The following is a 20,538-nucleotide window of genomic DNA, read 5'->3' as shown; positions in this document are numbered from 1 at the left end:
CACCTGCTAAGAGAGGTCGTATCTTCTCTTGCTGATATATGGTATAGCAAACACACGTATATCTGGTTAAGTATAAGAGCCTTTTGTTCAGATGGACCACTAGACTCCTGGCACCAGCTTTGGGGAGTCTTCCTGGGGTTACATCTTGACCCCATACACACGCAGACACACACACACACACACACACACACACACACACACACACAGGGTATTCTTTGTTCACATGCATACCTATATAAGATGTCATATGTTAATGAACCTATGCATATTCATGTAACCACAATAAAAGGAGTGCTATGGGGAACCTGGCTGAGAGTCTGACGGTGGTCAAGTTGGTGGAACGACACTTGGCTCCAGGCAGGCCTCCTCATGCATGAGTAACACAAAGACGTTGCCTACTTGTGTCTTGTTCTTTGCTGTGTAGCAAATTGTCCTGAACGTTCCAGCGAATAGGTTCAAACTACAAACCTATCATTGGGACAGTCTATAAAGCTGCAAATGTTTTTCATGGTCTGACCGATTGGTACAGCCAAAAGTACGGCAATAGTTCATCATTTCCTTTCGTTTGAAATCTATTTAAATGTGTGTGCTTTGTTCACCTCCAGTATCTCCAATATGGTGACTTCTGGTTTTATGACGTGGCAATGACGCACCATGAAAACCGACTGTAGTAGCCAACGTTTCAAATGCAGGTTTGACAGGTTTGTGAGTGTACACTTTATCAATACTGTGACGGTTTACACATCTTTGCCAGTGTGTGGCTGTAGCTCAGGCAGTAGAGCAGAACACCTACTGATTGGAAGGTTAGCGTTTCTATCCCTGGCTCCTCCAGTCTGCATGTCAAGAGTGTCAAGAATGTGTATGAATGTAGTTAGGAAGCATTCAGTTTAGAGAAAGTGTGTGACCGGGTGAATGTGGCATGTTATTGGCACTTCTGTGAGAGTAGAAACGCATAATATCAGAATCAGTCCATTCACTGTATGAACACAGTTTAGTGTCCGGGCAACAAATCCGCTCTCTGATATGTGAGCAGGGAACACCACTGGTTGTTAACAAGAATTCAATTCAATTCAATTCAATTCAATTCAATTCAATTCAATTTTATTTATATAGCGCCAAATCACAACAAAAGTCGCCTCAAGGCGCTTTATATTGTACAGTAGATCGCACAATAATAAATACAGAGAAAAACCCAACAATCATATCATATGACCCCCTTTGAGCAAGCACTTTGGCGACAGTGGGAAGGAAAAACTCCCTTTTAACAGGAAGAAACCTCCGGCAGAACCAGGCTCAGGGAGGGGCGGCCATCTGCTGCGACCGGTTGGGGTGAAAGAAGGAAAACAGGATAAAGACATGCTGTGGAAGAGAGACAGAGATTAATAACAGACATGATTCGATGCAGAGAGGTCTATTAACACATAGTGAGTGAGAAAGGTGACTGGAAAGGAAAACTCAATGCATCATGGGAATCCCCGGCAGCCTACGTCTATTGCAGCATAACTAAGGGAGGATTCAGGGTCACCTGGTCCAGCCCTAACTATATGCTTTAGCAAAAAGGAAAGTTTTAAGCCTAATCTTGAAAGTAGAGATATTGTCTGTCTCCCGAATCCAAACTGGAAGCTGGTTCCACAGAAGAGGGGCCTGAAAACTGAAGGCTCTGCCTCCCATTCTACTTTTAAATACTCTAGGAACAACAAGTAGGCCTGCAGAGCGAGAGCGAAGTGCTCTACTAGGGTGATATGGTACTACAAGGTCATTAAGATAAGATGGGGCCTGATTATTTAAGACCTTGTATGTGAGGAGCAGGATTTTGAATTCAATTCTGGATTTAACAGGAAGCCAATGAAGGGAAGCCAAAACAGGAGAAATATGTTCTCTCTTTCTAGTCCCTGTCAGTACTCTTGCTGCAGCATTTTGGATTAGCTGAAGACTTTTCAGTGAGTTTTTAGGACATCCTGATAATAACGAATTACAGTAGTCCAGCCTGGAAGTAATGAATGCATGAACTAGTTTTTCAGCATCACTCTGAGACAGGATATTTCTAATTTTAGAGATGTTGTGCAAATGGAAGAAATCAGTCTTACATATTTGTTTAATATGTGCGTTGAAGGACATGTCCTGGTCAAAAATGACTCCAAGGTTCCTCACAGCATTAATGGAGGCCAAGGTAATGCCATCCAGAGTAAGAATCTGGTTAGATACCATATTTCTAAGATTTTCAGGGCCGAGTACAATAACCTCAGTTTTATCTGAATTAAGAAGCAGAAAGTTAGCGGCCATCCAGGTCTTTATGTCTTTAAGACATTCCTGCAGTTTAACTAATTGGTGTGTGTAACCTGGCTTCATGGACAGATAGAGCTGCGTGTCATCTGCATAGCAGTGAAAATTTATTCTATGTCTTCTAATGATGCTGCCTAGGGGAAGCATGTATAATGTAAATAGAATTGGTCCTAGCACTGAACCCTGTGGAACACCATAATTGACCTTAGTGGGTGAAGAGGACTCTCCATTTACATGTACAAATTGGAGTCTATTAGATAGATATGATACAAACCACTGCAGTACAGTACCTGTAATACCTACAGCATGTTCTAATCGCTCTAATAGAATATTATGGTCAACAGTATCAAACGCTGCACTAAGGTCTAGCAGGACAAGCACAGAGATGAGTCCACTGTCAGAGGCCATAAGAAGATCATTTGTAACCTTCACTAAAGCTGTTTCTGTGCTGTGATGAGCTCTGAAACCTGACTGAAACTCTTCAAATAAGCCATTCCTCTGCAGATGATCTGTTAGCTGTTTGACAACTACTCTTTCAAGGATTTTTGATATGAAAGAACAGCACATTGTTTTGCATGTTGTTACCACGGCCAAATGGTGACATGGAAGAACTCTGAAAGTTTCAAGCAAACATTTCTTATCGGTGTTGCCTATCTGCAGAACCAGCCACTCCAGATTTTTTCCACAGGTGTGGTTGAAATAATCCATGTGCATCAGTTGGCAGCTTTCATTTACTTCCATATTAGTTTGTTATCAAAACAAACCAAAGCAAGACTTTCACCTGCAACTGTATCCATCTGTGAGTCAGTCACATTGGAAAAACATCACCAACATCAATAGTTTTTTTTTTTTAACTTTTAGTTTTGTGTAAATCCCATGTGAGTGATTACACAAACAGTGTACTTCTATGTATTCATAGAAATGAAGCTCAATGACATCTACAGCCTTTCTCAGCACTGTCCTCATCATCGTTCATTAGGTTATGTTACTCAGTCAGTATTCTTCTCATCACAGTTTAGGTTTTCTGCAGATTTGTTTTCCAGGTATTTACCCCGTTGTGCAAACTGCATTTTGGAGAGTGTTCATGTGAATCAAGTCTGCAAAAGGTTATCGTCACATCTTGCAGCAGAAGCAGGAAATTTAGTTTGGATTTTTTCACTAATTGAAGTTTGATGGGACATTTAATGTTCAAAGTTTTTCGGAGGAATTTGAGAAGGGGATCTTTCCGTGATACAATAGGCTGCCTCACAGAAAGGATAACCCTGAAATGGGCAGTACAGCTTTATATACTGAGACAATAACAAAGATTATCTTCTCCCAACATGGACGTGGCGGTCCTGCTGTCTCCTTACCAATCCTCTCTCCGCTCACTTCCTCGACCTCCTATCTACTCCTTTTTCTGGAATCACAGAGACATGGAGACAAAACACGCTCTGCGTAGCCTTGATTATCTGATTTTATTATTCCTTGGTCTTCTACTGATTCTAAGGGTCTGGTTTAGGATCATTTGTTTGGACTCTGACCCAGAGACTTCTAGAAAACCATTATCATGTTTATGTAAACGTGAAGCTCATGACGTCAAGACATGGAGCTTAAATTAAGACAGCTTGGTTCTATAATTTCAGTGAAATTTGCTTTTTAAAGGACTGTTACGACCCGTCTAGGTCTAGGCAATAACATGAGTGAGGCACTCGCTCCCCCCCCCAAGAACCAAGCAGCTCAACCCTACCCACTCCTCTTCCACAACTTTCAAGCTGCACTGCAGCCAACAGCCGCCACAGTAACACTGCTGGGTCATGAGGAGAAATGCGAGGCCCTCTCCCGCCGTAACTCCAGCCTCCTTTTAATGGGCGGGTCCTCCAGCTGGAACCAGTCACGTCGGGGCGGTGTATCCACGCACCAATTAGAGCAGGGCCCTGGCACAGCTGAATTAACTTAAAAAGATACATCACCTGCACAAAACAAAACACATGAACATGCAGGTTCGTAATAGGACTCAAAACCAGACAAATGAAAAGTTTTCATAAAACAATATATTTCCAATATCTTTGTTTGCTGTTTGTTAGGGTTAAACATTTAGATTTTTGATTTAAATTATTAAATAAAGCTGTTTTTGTTAACAATTATTTTATTTATACACAATGCAGTTGTGCTCATAATGAGTTGGCATAAAAGTAAACTTTACCAAAAACATAATCTCGTTAATGGTGGAACCAAATTGATCAAGTTTCGTTACGGTCTGTTAACCAGTTGAGGAATTTGGATTGACGTACTGGAAAAATAAAACGCACAAAGTCCAACAAGTCTGACTGGATGGTTTGGTAATGCCCTGGTCATTTATAGAAATGGGGGCAGCTCAACATACTGTCTAAATATTTAAAGTCTAAGACGTCACAAAACGGGTGCAGTTAACGATGGCTCTCCAACAGTTTGTGTGCTGTTTCATTGTGGTGATCATTTTCTTATGCAAAGGTGAGAAAAAAAGTTAGCTTCTTTTGATATTTTCTTATTACTGAGGTTTTATCCAGGGTGGAAGAAGTAATTACAGAGAAAATTGTTGACTATTCTAAACAAAATGTTGCTGGATACAAGGAAAGAGAGTAACTGTATAAATCAGTTTATTTTGATATATGAGTAAATTGTGAGAATGTTTGTGAATTATTTGATCAGGAACAACAAGGTAAAAGTTCGATGTCAAAGATAACAGAGGGGACGTTGAGTTGGTGTTGGTCTCTAAAAGTTACAGATGTTCTTACATACTATTATTCCGTCAACTCAAATTTCAGTTTTTTCTTGTGTCCTGTCTGTGACCCAGCATTTTTGCCTCATTTTGTATTTTCTTATCAATGAGATTATTGTTAAGTTCTATTATTATTATTATTATTATTATTATTATTATTATTATTATTATTAGTTTGTCTTACTAGTGTTTTGGTCACTTTTAAATTTTTTGCCTTTATTTCCTGTTCGTTCGTTTTTCTATCAGCCATAATGGGCTCGCTTTTTCTTTAAACCTCAATTGTTTTGTCCACGTCAGCATTTTGGTCCGCTGTACAAACAGACCAGCCCGCCCAGCCGTGACATTAAGATTAACAAACAGGTTCATATTTAAATGTTTCAACAACAGTGGACAATAAAATCTTGCTTTTAGAGTGTGATCATTTCTTCATCTTACATATATTTGCACTCAACTGGTTTAACTCTGTGTAGTTTCTCAGTCATCCAGGTCATGGTAGTCTAAGGAGCTTTAAGTTCGTTAAAGACATTTCACCTCTCTCAGATTAGAGAAGGTGAAACATTTGCCTTTTTTCAAGCTTCTTAAAAAGGTTATTCGCTGGATGCTTACCATGCTGGTCTAAATGATCACCTGAAGATTAGAAAACAGATGTTTGAACAAGTTCTTTTAAAGGTTTTAGGCTTGGTTTTACCTTTTCTTTCCTTCTGTCAGCTGTACAGTAGTGAGAACATATACACAGTAATCCCCACATTTGTTGCAGTGTTAGAGTGTACTGACCTTTGGTTTTTCTTTAAACTGTGAAATTATTTTGTGCGGTAAAATCTTCCAGTCTACTGAGACAGAGGAGGAATTATCTGTGCATCACATCTCCGTGAATGTGAGTGGTTAAGTGGTGACTCATCTGTGTACTCGCTGTTTAACTGTGCTCTCTTTTCTTTTCTCAGCATGTGACAGCAGGGCTGTGAACAGTAGCAGCATTACAGGAGGTCATGATGCAGCAGCAGGAAGCTGGCCCTCATATGCTGCTGTAGTTATAGTTGGATTTCAGTTTGGTGCGTCCTTAATCAACGAGCAGTGGGTGCTGACAGCTGCATCTTTCATTCCTCTGTGAGTCATTTTTGTTGAAGAATATGTTGAGGATCTGTAATATTTATCTGGACTAAATGAATATCAGAGTTTTTAAATACTTTCTCACAGCCAGCAATGATGTCAATTCTTTCAACATTTAAAGACAACAGCAAATTAAAGTACTGAACTGCAAAGTACAAAGTTGTCTGCAGAACAATGAAACCAGATGTCACATTAATTTAATTTAAAACTATAAAGTAACTTCATTGTATTCTATGAGTATTTACTCATGAATGTAACGTGCCAGCAGGACCACTTTAACCTCTGCACACACACTCAAAGAAATTCAACACACCTGTGACATAGATCATTATAAGGTGTATAACTTTTTGTGTCCGTGTGTGTGAAGTGACACATTGACACGTTGGGATCCAACAGTCTACCTGGGAGGCTACAGCCTGTCAGGTTCAAATCCAAATGAAGTGAATCGGACTCTGGAGAAGATTATCTGCCATCCTGAATTCGACTTTGCAACTCTCAAGAACGACATTTGTCTTCTGAAGCTGTCGGCTCCTGTGAATTTCACAGACTACATTCAGCCGACCTGCTTAGCCTCAGAAAACAGCACTTACAACAATGAGACCAGCAGCTGGGTCATTGGTTTGGGTTATAATAGTAAGTTGTAAAACAATCTATTTCAGTTACAGCATTGTGTTGGTGTTTCTGGGGCCTAATATTTAAATTCTCTCCAATTAGGTGATGGTACTTTCACTAAAACCCCACAGGAGGCCAAAGTACCAATCATGGGAAACAATGAGTGCAAAGGCATCTTTCAAGGGAGCTATCCCAGGATCACAGAGAACATGATCTGTGCTGGAGACAAGGATTCATGCTTGGTGACTACAACCTTTATTTTTTAATAACAAATATGTGGAGCTGTCTGTTGTGACAACCTCTTGTGTTAATAAGGGAGCAGCTAAAGCAGGCTTTATGTGTAAAAGTATGCATAGACTGTATTTCAATAAGGACAGATCATTAGACAGAATAAACATGATTTATTGGTGAAAAGACAGTGAAAGGGCTGAGAGCTGGCAGAGGCCAGGAGAGAAGCAGAGCTTGGGCTCAGGGCCCATGATGACTGACAGAGAACAAATAGCAGTGAAGGCTGAGAATGAAAGAGGTAAGTGCCATGTTTGCACCGGGCTGCTGATAGACGACAGAACTTGTTTTTGTTTTTTTATGTAAAGGCTCATTATACTGGGCTGAATAGACTTTTATATAAATGGCCCTATGAGAAACATGGTGTTCTACATTAAACAATGACATAAAAGCAGCTGAAGCTGCGGTAAACCGATACCTACCTGAAAAGGTCACTGTGGAATTTAGTTGAACTATGCAGTTAAACGTGACATGTTTCACTAATTCGTAACTTGCTAGCGAAAAACTTGAAAGCACTTAGTTGATGGTTACTACAGTTCAGTGGCTTTGGCAAATACTCTGCTCAGTCAGTTTAAAGCATGACCGCGCTGATTTCTAAACAAATGAGTTTTAAGCGATTGCTGAGTGCACAGTTAACACTTTTGTAAAGAAGACTCTGCAGACGAGAGACTGTGTCTAGAGTTCGTTATGAGTGAATGGTAAATGGCCTGCATTTATATAGCGCTTTGCTAGTCCCTAAGGACCCCAAAGCATTTTACACATCCAGTCATCCACCCATACACGCACACATTCACACACTGGTGATGGCAAGCTACATTGTAGCCACAGCCACCCTGGGGCGCACTAACAGAGGCGAGGCTGCCGGACACTGGCGCCACCGGGCCCTCTGACCACCACCAGTAGGCAACGGGTGAAGTGTCTTGCCCAAGGACACAATGACCGAGACTGTCCAAGCCAGGTCTCGAACCGCCAATCTTCCGATTACAAGGCGAACTCCCAACTCTTGAGCCACGATCGCCCCTATGAATAGCAGAGACTTGAGGCGAGTTTCACCAGTTTTTCTGGTTACTCAAACAGAACATAACTTACTGCCAAACCTGAATGAAGAAGATCACCTTCTGCTTAGAGGGGTGATGCAAATCATAAGAATGAAGTTTAATTTACTCATGTTGGATGTGTTGCTCCAGCGCTGCGAGCTTAGAAGAAGGAAGATGCAGATGGTTAATTGATCATCGTTACTAGAATGACTTTTGCACAATATGAGTTTAAAGAAGTCAAAAGATTCTTAAGAAATCTAAAATCTAAAGAAAATACTGAGTTTTAGCCTTACAGAAAAAAAATGAAGGACATAATCATAATTCAAACAGAGGTCTGAAGAAGTAACAACCCAGCACACAATAGGCTAAATGAAAAATTAAGTTCTACAAGTCTCAGAAATGACCTCCACGTCTGGTTTGGGATCAGTGCTTTTATAAAGCAAACTTCTACACATTTTGAAACCTTACAACTACGAACTTAAATGGGGTTTTTTAGATTTTCTGCCACAGACCAACACAAAGTAGCACATAATTGTGAGGTGGTATGAAAATGATATAGGGTGGGGTTTTTTTCATAATATTAAACAAATGGAAATCTGAAAGGCGTGACATGCCTTTGTATTAAAGACCCTTTTATTCTGATGCCTCAAAAGAAAATGAAGTGCAGTCAATTGCCTTCAGAAGTGACCTAATTAGATAATAGAGTTCACTTGTGTGTAAATTAGTCACCTACACCTGCTCTATGAAGGCCTCAGTGGTTTGTTAGAGAACAGAATACAGCCCTGCAGCTCTTCTTGTGTAACTGCCCATTTCATGTTAACAGTGCACCTGTTGTCACTTTGACGGGCTCCAAAGCAGCTGAAATGGATTCACAGTGGTTCATGTTTGCTAACTGGACAAAGTGACATTTAGTATGTGTCATACTGTGACGAGCAAGCGTTACCCAACACAAATCATTGTTTAGTAGGTGCTGTTGCTGATGGTCGACCTCTAAGAGTCTGTCACGTCTGTTGTAATAACTTTCATCAATGTCTTTCCACAGTTTACTTATGGAGCACCACTCATGACCAAAAGCGGATCAGTCTGGTTCCAGAGTGGAGTTCTGAGTGTCAGTGCATGTGGTGCATTTCCTTCAGTGTTCACTCGTGTGTCCCAGTACCAGAAATGGATCAGCGACACAGTTACAGGGACAACACCAGGTTTTGTTACCTTCACCTCCCCAGATGGTTCATCACCACCCACTACTGCCCCCGATATGTGACGGTGTGTTGCAGTGGTGAAAACCTGATCCGCTTCACTGTGTTCTCGTTGTGTTGCTCCATGTGTTTACATTTACTCAGGTTCAAGTACAAACATGAAGAACTCTGCCTGACATATTACTTCACAACTTTAAGAACCTTTATTCCACTTTATTTAGGGACATCAGGAGGGTTTTTTTTTTTTTTTTTGCAACTTGCTTATTTTTAATTAAATTTTGTGTTGTTTACTGAAAATCATATGCCAATTAATTAAAATATTTTCAAATAGTCTTTTGATTTTTTTTTTTATGTTTAATACTTAAATAATCATATATATATATTTCTTGAGTTATATTTTTTTTCACACTTTAAATTGAAGTAGAACCAGCACGAAATGCTTCACACATTGTTAACAGTTGAAGTTGGGATAAATGTGTTCTTTCTAGTCGCCAGCAGCCGGTGGTTCATATTATACAGGAGATAATAGGAAGATGACACTGCTGATGATTTGCTCCGTGACCTGACGCATTTATGGTTTCAATTTTCAGCATCTTGTTTAATGTAACATGATGTTATCTATTAAAACATGATCCCCCATAGAGTCAAAATGTCTGAGTCAAAATTGAAGTTACTGCCAAAGAGAGCATCAATACATTAGAAGATTACAAAAGCAAACATGTCCACTAATGACCAACCATCAGCGAAAGAAATGCAGGGCAAACACACACCTCCCTGCGTAGATTAAAGGGCACTCATCGAAATACATGGAAATTAAACATTTTTCTGTTATTGGAGCAAATTACATTTTTTTATTTATTTATTTTTTTTTACTTGTGTGACCTTTTGTCAAAATGTTTAATTCTAAGGCCAAATAAAGGTCATGAAGTGAACATATCTCATTCTTTACGCACGCACGCACGCAAGCACACACACAGGGCATATATGCAAAAACACATCTAAACATAAAAGAAGATTAAAGATATTTTTTTTACTGACACGTTATATAAAGTCCAATCACGGGCAACTGTTTTACAATGCTTTGCAACTCAGGTGATAATAATCTCTAATAAGATACTGTGGCACAACATTTAAGTTCATTTAAATATACAATTTACATTCACTGAACTGAACATGTGTATACACCCAAATGCAGGCTCTAATATTCCATGGTAATATTCCAGAACTGCCCATGGTCAGAGACATATTTGGCAGCAGATGCTGCGGGTTGGCAGTTTGTGTAAGCCTGTATTTTTCTTAGTAGATTATCATCTCTTCTCACCTCATCTGTGGGAATGTCAATAAAAACAATTAATGTTGTTGGACTTGTTTTATTTGACTGCCAGTGGTACCTCTATGGAAAAAAACTGTTTCGGAGAAGCTGAGTACAACGTGGAAATTATAGTTTTACTTTTCCCAGAATGAACGTTTTAAAATACAAAGTCTTGGACACAGTGCACACAGCTCTGTTAGGAAAAATGATAATGCAACTAAGACTTCGGGCCTTTGCCTCTTCTCATGCAAAAGGCACTGCTTACGGTCAACATGTATAATTCTCCGTCAGACTCTGCAGGGTCATGGTGGACAAAGGTGATAATGACACAGGAAAGAAGAGAGCTAGAGGTATGTAAAGAGAACAGATTAACACTGTGAGGCTGATTGCAGCAAAATATGCATTAGTCAAATGCATGTTTCTAGTGATTTTGATGAACACCATGGGTGTTCTTAACATAACATGCAGTAACACTAATTAAATCTGACTTCCGCTTTAGCCAATGGAGCAATTTGTCACATTGGGGAGAAACTCTCCCACCTTCTCCTTGGAGATCCTTTCTCAACTCATTATTTTGGATTGTTTTCCACTAACTGTGCAATGACAAGCTGAACAAAGTTGTAGATGAAATAAACAGCACGTTGGGCAACATTGCCAGGGACATACAGAGTTTATTTTAGTGGATGAATGAGGCGGAGTTAACGATTATCCAGCTAAAGAGCTGGGCTAAAGAGGTGACAATGGCCCTCGGCACAAGTTGGAGGAGGCGGAAAAGTCTTCAGCAAAAGAAACTGATCTGAAATAAAGGTCATCGCGTTACTATTTTTCAACAAAAACAGACGGTTGAAGCTGTCTTCATCTTGCATTTTATATCAGTTGGAATGCCGTTTAGGAAAATATTATATATATATTTCAATCAAAGTCTGAATATATAGAATGAAACTTGAATATATGGAATGATCTTCTGAATATATAGAACGAAACGTGAATATATAGAATGAAACTTGAATATATAGAATGAAACCTGAATATATAGAATGATCTTCTGAATATATAGAATGAAACCTGAATATATAGAATGATCTCTGAATATACATGCCAGATGCTTCGGTTATTAGTAAATTTGGTTGTGTTCATTAGTGGGGGGTTTTTTGGTGCCAGACACTAAAAAATTGTGAAATATCACAATATTGAAAAAGTTCCAAGGCTATTATTTAGGTAAAGGTTGATAAGACTGGTTTTATCTTCATATTCCTTTGTGCCATTTAAATCTTAAAAGTAGTCAAATAAAGTGCTTAAAATATACTTTTCTTTCACGGCAAACCATACTTGTCACAGTAAAAAAATGTCACATTATATGTTACATATCATGGTATGATGTACTAATTTATCTGTTATTAAACACGAATTGTGATTCTTTTATTAAATAAAATATCTGTTATACATTTTTAACTATCAAACAGAGAAATGTTTGTATTTAAACTCTTACAGGCTGATATTTGGAAAAAAAAGACACATAAAAGGTAGGAACACAGAACACTTTATTTGTGTATTTTCCAGTACCCAGAGGAAGAAAAGAGTATTCTGTAGTAACAGGGCAACACTGACCTTAAAAAAAAAAAAAGAAAAGAAAAGAAAGGTAAAAAACAAACAAAATACAATTAGCCTGCCTAATCAAGTAAACAAATTCCTTAAACATTGTCTAAAGAATGTAAACCAGGTTATGTTTAACAGTTATTATCATTATTATTAGTAGTAGTAGTAGTAGCACCATTATTTGATAAGAATGCAATGTCATATAGTGTGATGATGATATAATGTTCATATTTCAGCTATATATTATTATATATTTCATGTCTGTCACATTTAGACAACTTGCTGGCAGTGTTGGAGATATTCAACATACACTATTATTTAAAGCTGTGAGTTAAGCTAGAAATCAAGTGAAAATTAATATGAATTTCAATGTAGAGCATAAATGTTCAAATGGGACACTGAAATAAAGCTTAACTCATCTCATTTGAAAATGTAAAGAAAAGTTGCTCTAGGTGGCAGATCTTTCAATGACCACATGTAGCTATAGTATTTAAAAAATAAACAAAGGTATCTGAAATACAAAACATGGCTGGTAAACCTGTAGGTTATGACATTACCACTGACATTTTGCATTGTGTGGAATAGCTGGACACAGGAAACATTGGAGAAAATTGAACTCTATGTAACAGTGAGGTTGCAGCATATTCTTTTGCTCACTGCAGGGGTACTAAATAATCTAATGTTACTATGGGTCATATCAGAGAACAGAGACAGAACATGCCATATAGGCAGGAAAACAGATAAACTACAATCCAAAAACAAAATATGCCTCATATGTATAAACTGAAACCAAATGCATCCATCCATTCTCTTCTGCTTATTTTTTATCTGTGTTGCTAGCCTATTCCAGCTGCCACAGGATGAGAGGCAGAGTGTACACCCTGGACAGGTTGAGAATCTGACGCTGGGTTAACAATATTAACAAGAAACAAGAAAATTAAACATGCATATGCAAAATAGAAAAACAAAATCTTCATCATTTCTACAATCCTTGAGAATACACATCATGCTCTTCCAAATCCTGGTGAATTCTGTATTGCAAAATCCATGTCTGATTTGAAAGTAGTGTACACTACATGAACTGGGATAGGAAGGATATTTTCACAAGTATTGGTCACTGGAAATCTGCAGTTAGTGATGAACTCAAGGCTTGGCTTTGGAGAAAACCCAGGGCAAATCTTCCAAAGAGACATCATTTTCAACTATAAGATATAAAATCAAAATGAGATTCTAACTAAGATTATTGGTATACTGATACATTAAAATACCAAAAGATTAATGCAAAAGTAAAACATGCATATTTTGAAAAGTAAGCTGTACTTTGGAAGTCACACATGAAGCTAATTAGCATTTAATCTATACAGTGAAACCATAATGTTGAAAAAAGAAGTTAGTGAAGACCACAACAATTTAAGCTTAGTTGGACGCAGAAATAGTCTATTATTTGTACTCAGTAAACAGGATTGGTAATAATACATTTATCTACGCTTTTAATACACTGAAGTGAAACTGAAATCACATTTGGGTACAATGTTCCTTGTAAACTCAGCACTTGCATTGGTACTTGGTATTCTATACCTACTGCACAATCCACTTTGTATTGTCTCTGTCCTGTCTTTGTTTATTGTACAGTTAGTATTGTACAGCTATGATTATAGTGTTGTATAGTTAGTAATTAGTACCTTTTTATCCCTTAATTTTACCCAAATTTAGCATGTTATTTATTTGTAATTTCTAGTGTTACATCTCTTGGAGATATATCTTTTATATACTTATAAATGCACCATGGTTTCCAGTTTATTTAGACCTACTTTTAGATAGGAATATTTACCGCATTTGTCAGAATTCAACGTTTCTGTGAAATCCTGCCTGCTTGTATTGCTACTCAATAAAATGGCATAATAAATATTAATATTATGTTTATGTATTATGTATTAAAACATAATACAAGTGACAATGTTTAAGGGAGTTTAAAATCCATCTTTGCCTTTCTCACTCTCATTTTATGGACATACATACATTTGCTGAAATGCTCAGGATTACTTACTGATTCATTGTCCTCACGTAAAAAAAAAAAAAAACCTGGTCAGGTCTGACATAAATTGACTTCTGATGACACAGTTTTTTCTTACAAGGTCTCCATTCAAAGTCTGTTTGGAAGTAAGTGATGGCTCAACTAGTTTGGTGTGGCATGCCAGCAAAATCTGTAGCCTAGGGGAGGAAGAAAACAGTGTATATGAAAGTTTTGTTAATGATAACAGACTACAATACAATACAGTACATTAAAAGGTTTAATTTTTGTTAACTCTAAAAGATATTAATCCAGTCCAATCTGATCAGTGCTCATAGATCCTTTTTGGAAATACCCAAAGTTGACCTTTAATAGTATAATAATCTAAGTAACAAAAAAAATCTTTTTATGAAAAAGGATCTAAAGCTTACCTGCATCCTTCAACAACTTGCTGGAAGGCAGTCCTTATTGCCTGCATTACTTTGTCTGAGTCCCAATCACAGCTAAACTCCAGTGCAGATTTTATATGTCCATTTTCAAAAAGCCAAGCTTTTTTGTTACGCCTTGGCACATGTGGAGTTAGATGGTCTGGCAAGAGAATCACTTCTTTGGTGAAAGACTGAGCCACAGAATGTGACCTGCTTAGCTGTGCTGGAAACCTAATGGAGGATAAAGGTAAAGTAAACATTTCTGGATGTAATATACTCACACTTGTCTGTTCAGTGAAGTACATTTTATTTAAAAAAAAAAAAAAAAATACACCATGCTGTACACATGTCCAATTTGCATTAATAAACACCCTCTAGCCCCATGGTAGTTAGGATAGGCTCTTGGAATCCTGAATTGGATAAGTGGAAGAGAACGGATGGATGAATGGATGGATAGATGATGGAAGATAGTGGGATGGGTGGGTGAAGAAACTTAACAATCGCATAAAAATGTTCTTAAATTGACGAAGTACTTTTTGTTGCTTTAAAAAAAAAGTTTCATTAAATTATATACTGCCGAAAACTATGTACTGTAACAACTGAATTATGTGCTTTGCTTTTACACAACGTTTGCAGATTAAGTTTACGTTTAAGCAGTTTAAGTTTAAATATTATAGAAATCATGTTTCCACAATAAACAAATTAACTGTTGTGCACAGATTAGTCTCCACAATCACACGTTGTGAGTCTATTGCACACTGTTTTTTACTGTGATATTTTTGTTTACTTAGCTTAGTCTAGCAATTGAAACCTGCCAATTACTAACCTTCCACTAGTAATTTCAGTGCATTTAGTTCTGTTCTTACCTCTTGTGCCTTGGGCCCTTTCGAGTGAAAGGTCTAAGATTGTAGATGGGACCCGTTGTGGGACACTCCTGTGATGTGGAAGGCACGTTCTCCATAACGTTAGCTGGATAACCAGGGGCTATCTGACCGCGGAGGTTCACTGCATTTGGTCTTCCACGTTGAAACAGTGAATAAATTTCTTCATCAGTAGTACGATGCGGTACACTGGTACTAATATTAGGTTGGCCAGAACATTCATTTACCAGGGTGTCTATTAGCTCCTCATTACTTAGAATGTGAGCCACAAGACTCCGTGCGGACTGGCTCATAGTGCCATTCCTCGCAGGAACAAACAAGGAAAACACTAGATGGCGCAAGCGCCTCCGTGATGTCAAGTTTCATTCTATATATTCAGAAGATCATTCTATATATTCAAGTTTCATTCAATATATTCAAGTTTCATTTTATATATTCAGAAGATCATTCTATATATTCAATGCAACTGATATTCTATATTCTGAATTCTATATATTCAGACGATCATTCTATATATTCAAGTTTCATTCTATATATTCAGACTTTGATTGTAATATATATATATAATATTTTCCTAAACGGCATTCCATAACGTATACATATATATATATATATACATTCCCACAGATGAGGTGAGAAGAGATGATAATCTACTAAGAAAAAAATAATAATAATAATATATATATATATATATACAGTATATATATATATATATATATATATATATATATATATATATATATATATATTTATTAGGGGTGCAACGATACACAAAATTCACGGTTCGGTTCGGTTCGATACTTTGGTGTCACGGTTCAATATTTTTTCGATACAAAAAATGTTCATGCTTCTTTGTCATAAATTTGTCATTTATTAAAATTATAAATATATATTTTAACTCAAAAGTACAGTTTTTAAATTTAATGTTGCTGAAACAACAAAGTAATAAAAAAATAAATCTATCTGAACGAGAAATCCCTCATCTTTGGAAAAGAGAGTTTATTATAGAGAAATGGCTCTTTTCAAAATAAAAGCTATACTATAGCCTTCTTCTGGGGTATATTCTCCGCAGCATATTAAACATATCAGGTCCCCATAAGGAGAATCATGTGGTAACAGCTGTCTAAATGACTCGGGTAAAGTTTGTAGCATGTGTGCTTGTTGTTTTTGTCTGCTTCCACATGTGTTTGCACTAGGATGATGTCGGCGTAAATGTGCAGTCATATTCATTGTGTTCCCACTAGTGCTGTCAGCGTTAACACCACAACACGGCAAATCTCCGTTAACGAGCTACCGCGGATCGACCCGTGCTTGGGGCTGGATGGAGTCAACACGTAAACGAGCAAACTGTGCTAACGCAGTAGTTCCCACCCATGTAATTGAGCATTGCGTGGCACATCCGACGTACTGTTTCACTTTTGTCCATGACACGCTTACCTTCCGGGTCATACTTCACATGAAGACCAAGATAGTTCCAAACGCCAGATCTGAATGCGGGCGGGGGAGGTTCAATTTGCCATGTTGCAATGAGCTTAGCTTCTGTCTTGCTAGCTTGCGCTGCGCTCAGTGGATCTGCGCTCGACAGTGCAGCCTAGGCGGAGTAGTCGAACGCAGATCCATGAGCTCTCAACACAGCATCGTCAGAAGAAAAGTTGATAAAATAAATTAAAAATGTTGTATTGTTCGATACACATGCGGACCGAACCGAAAACACTGTATCGAACGGTTCAATATCGATACGAGTATCGTTGCACCCCTAATATATATGTATATAAATATATATATATACACGTTCTATATATTCAATGCAACTGATATCAAATGAAAGATGAAGACAGCTTCAACCGTCTGTTTGTTGAAAAATAGAAACGCGACCGCACTGCATTTTCTTGCTAGTAATGGTAACAGCATTGCAACAATAAAAATAGTTATTAGTTAGATTACTTGTTACTGAAAAGAGTAACACCGTTACTTGTAACGCCGTTATTCCCATGACTGGTTCAGTAATCAAAAATGCTTTTTACGTGTGGTGCAAGTGCAAATGCATAGAAAAATCTGCGTGTTTAGAAATCCCCGTGTACCTGTGGATGTAGCCAAAGACTGAATGAAAACAGACTAAATACAGAGAAGGGAGGGAAGTGGAAACACCTGGGGAGACACAGCTGACACAAAGGAACATAAAGACGGCACAGAGGGAAACTAAAACTAAATAAATTTATCATAGAAACACAAGACTAAAACATTAAACACAGAGAGATGTAGACATGACAACACAAGCTTGATAATAAAAAAAGCAGAAATAAAACACATGACAGACTGGAAGGAGACACTTTTAAATCAATTAAAAAACTGAGAACAGAATTCAACCTGGAAAATACAGATGTGTTTTGATATCCGCAGGTATGTCAGTTTTATAATGCAGAAATAAAAGGTGCCTCCTGCCCTGATATTGGTATTGTTAAAATTTTTGCAAATGCGCACAAATGTCTGCCCACAAAAAGTGTTCTACAACATTGAACTAAATGGTATAAATACAAGCAAAGGCTTGAAGACTCTGTTATTTAATCCAGTCTATATGGCTATATAATAATAAGATGTTTTGAACAGCGCCCCAAGTTGTTCCATTTATATTTTTGTTATATTTTTCTTGTTATGGAAAAGTAATATAAAAAGTAAAAAAACAAAACAACAACTATTACTTTGTATTTTTAAAAAAAGGCTAATACTGTTTTACTGTATCAATGCCCGCGGCTAGTAGGCAGGCAGCAGGTGAATCAAGGGAAATCCGTATTTCTAAGCAGAGGTGAATGTGATGCTGCCATCAGGTTGTAACAAAAAGTGACGAGGTTGAGAGTGGACTGCAAGCTGACCCATCACTCTGTCAGCAGCTTTCTTCCCACCTACCAGATGATTGTTACAGTCTGCTTTGAAGTTGTGTGGGAAATCTGACTTCACCTTTTTCACAGTATTGCTGTAAATGCATTCCTTCACTCCACTCAAGCACAAGACAAACAAATGCCTGAAGCTTTCTTGTAAGGGTAATGCTGGTTCATGTTCAAGTCCATCCCCAGGTGAGAATTGAACTTGTTACTATGATAATATGGCAATGCCATATTGGTCCGCTTGTTTGATCTATGTTGTTATTGTTGAGTTATTTATTTTATTTTAAGTTATTACGAATTGGACAGACATTTAGACAGAAATGGACAAAGAGAAACAAATGGACAAAGAGGGGAAGGGTAAGAGAAGAGAAGACACTGAGAAAATATGTTGGCTCACCTGTTAAAAGACGAAAAAAGAAAACAAACAACGAGAACAACGCAATACAGAGATCATATCAACAACCTAGATATGCGTAAGCAACTGTAAATACTAAACCGACAGTGCAAAATATGCTTTAAGGTAGCAGCCAAGGAAAATAAAGTTTGTGTTTATGAGCACCCGTGTGTACACCCGTGTGCGTGAGCACACTTGGGTTCAAAAGGTTCATCCATGTGTTACCCACTCCTGCGTGAGTACACCTCACTCTAGTTTCGGGGTGGAGCTGGACATAAGTGTGAATAATCATAACACACAGAAATTTCAGTTAACTGTGACTTTAGTTTTCAAATAGTAACAGCTTAATTAGAAAAATAACAACCAGGTCCTTTACAAAATAAAATAAGATGTGTTGCCCTTTGAAGGTATTTTGTTAGTTTGCAACCTTATATTTCAGTTTGTTCAGTTAGTTTTATAGAGTAGAAGTAACATCTGCAACCCACAAAGAAAAAACATGAGTGCAAAATGTAATTACTCTCAGTGTGATCGTTGAACATAGAAGTTAGCTAGCTTACCGAGACACGTGGATCACCAGTAGCTTCCACCTCTGCTGATTGCGTGAGCTCTGCCTATCATTCACCTCACTATTGAGATGGTAGTGAAAAACTTCTGAACACTTTTTCCCAACTTTTATGAAGTTTTGCTTTCGTAACCAAGGAAGTTTCTGCTGCTAATCAAGACAGCGTCAGCCTTTTCTTTTTCCTTCAAATGGCTGGTGACAACACGCTAGGCACAGCAGGAAGTGTGGAACCAAAACATTTTTTTACATTATCACTTCTTGTGACAATAAAATATAGTAATTTCTCTATAACTAAACAAATTACTTACAAAGCGTATTTTATCTTTACATAATCTTCAAATTGTGTGATCTGAAACATGTAAGTGTGCCCACGGTGAAAATCTTTAGGTATGTAACACATCTGCAGGACCATGAAACAAGTAAAGCAGCGAAGTGAAGAACAATCACCAGGATTTAACAGCATTGTCCTTGGAAAATTTAGCCACTTGTTTAACCCTGCTGATGTGTTTGTGTGAGTGGCTGAAGCACCTGGACCTCCTCAGGTCCGTGAGCAGCTCTGTAGTCTTCTGGACAGTGAGCTCACACTCTGCTGCCACCTAGTGTCCATGTTTCCTCACTGCAGCTCTGCTCCCCTGATGCCGTTTGTCAGTCGTCCTCATTAGAAACCTTCAATCCAGCCATGGTGTGACTGAAAAAGTGTTCTGTGTTCACAGTAACAGCCCACTCTCCCCACTCTGACATGTTAAATAATATTTAATAATCTGAATGGAAGTTTCTCCTGCTCTGATTGGAGGTTCTGAGCACAGACGGGGGTTCATGATGTTCGTGTGCACAAATCAAACTGACTCCACTTTTCATTCAAAATCTTTATTAAAAAGCTGCTCACAGACACACTAAACCAAATGCTTAATACAGTTGTTGATTGGTCGGCCAGATCTCCTGACCTGAAGCCCTCACAAAATTTGTTATTATGAAGATGAGAAACAGCTCAGACACCATCACCTTCCTCAAAGATGTCCAATGGAAGAATTGAAAAGCAGAACTCATGAGCACATAGGTTTCATGTGAAGATGAAACAGACCGTAAAGTGAGCCGGTCCACGGGGCAGCACACACACAGAGTCATCGTCACAGATAGATAAACAAATGTACTGAATGCACTGTGACTAAAATACTTTGAGGTTACATTTCCTGTTACACTAATGTGTTTGAT

The 20,538-nt window shown here is 37.9% G+C and overlaps 2 protein-coding genes across 2 annotated transcripts in view; one reads left to right on the top strand and one right to left on the bottom strand.

The window, feature by feature from the left end:
- The window catches only part of LOC134624309 (nucleotide-binding oligomerization domain-containing protein 2-like), a 1,192,597-nt gene that overhangs the window by 295,045 nt on the left and 877,014 nt on the right, over positions 1-20,538 (bottom strand). The gene's annotated exons all lie outside the window — the stretch shown is intronic.
- Positions 4,698-9,325, top strand: LOC135932504 (serine protease 48-like). Its single transcript, XM_065469991.1, has 5 exons — positions 4,698-4,755; positions 5,965-6,127; positions 6,498-6,763; positions 6,845-6,984; positions 9,107-9,325. The coding sequence occupies exons 1-5, from the start codon at positions 4,698-4,700 to the stop codon at positions 9,323-9,325; spliced, it is 846 nt and encodes a 281-aa protein (XP_065326063.1).

Source organism: Pelmatolapia mariae, linkage group LG3_W (assembly GCF_036321145.2).
Source record: "Pelmatolapia mariae isolate MD_Pm_ZW linkage group LG3_W, Pm_UMD_F_2, whole genome shotgun sequence".
NCBI classification, from domain to species: Eukaryota; Metazoa; Chordata; class Actinopteri; order Cichliformes; family Cichlidae; genus Pelmatolapia; species Pelmatolapia mariae.
Note: the sequence above shows the minus strand (reverse complement) of the source record. Positions and strands in the feature narration are given on the sequence as shown.

Excerpts from the sequence above, each read along its gene's own strand:
- LOC135932504 (XM_065469991.1), top strand. The coding sequence starts at position 4,698 with ATGGCTCTCCAACAGTTTGTGTGCTGTTTCATTGTGGTGATCATTTTC. Across the intron at positions 6,128-6,497 it reads GCTGCATCTTTCATTCCTCT|TGACACATTGACACGTTGGG; the intron begins GTGAGTCATTTT and ends GTGTGTGTGAAG. Across the intron at positions 6,985-9,106 it reads GAGACAAGGATTCATGCTTG|TTTACTTATGGAGCACCACT; the intron begins GTGACTACAACC and ends GTCTTTCCACAG.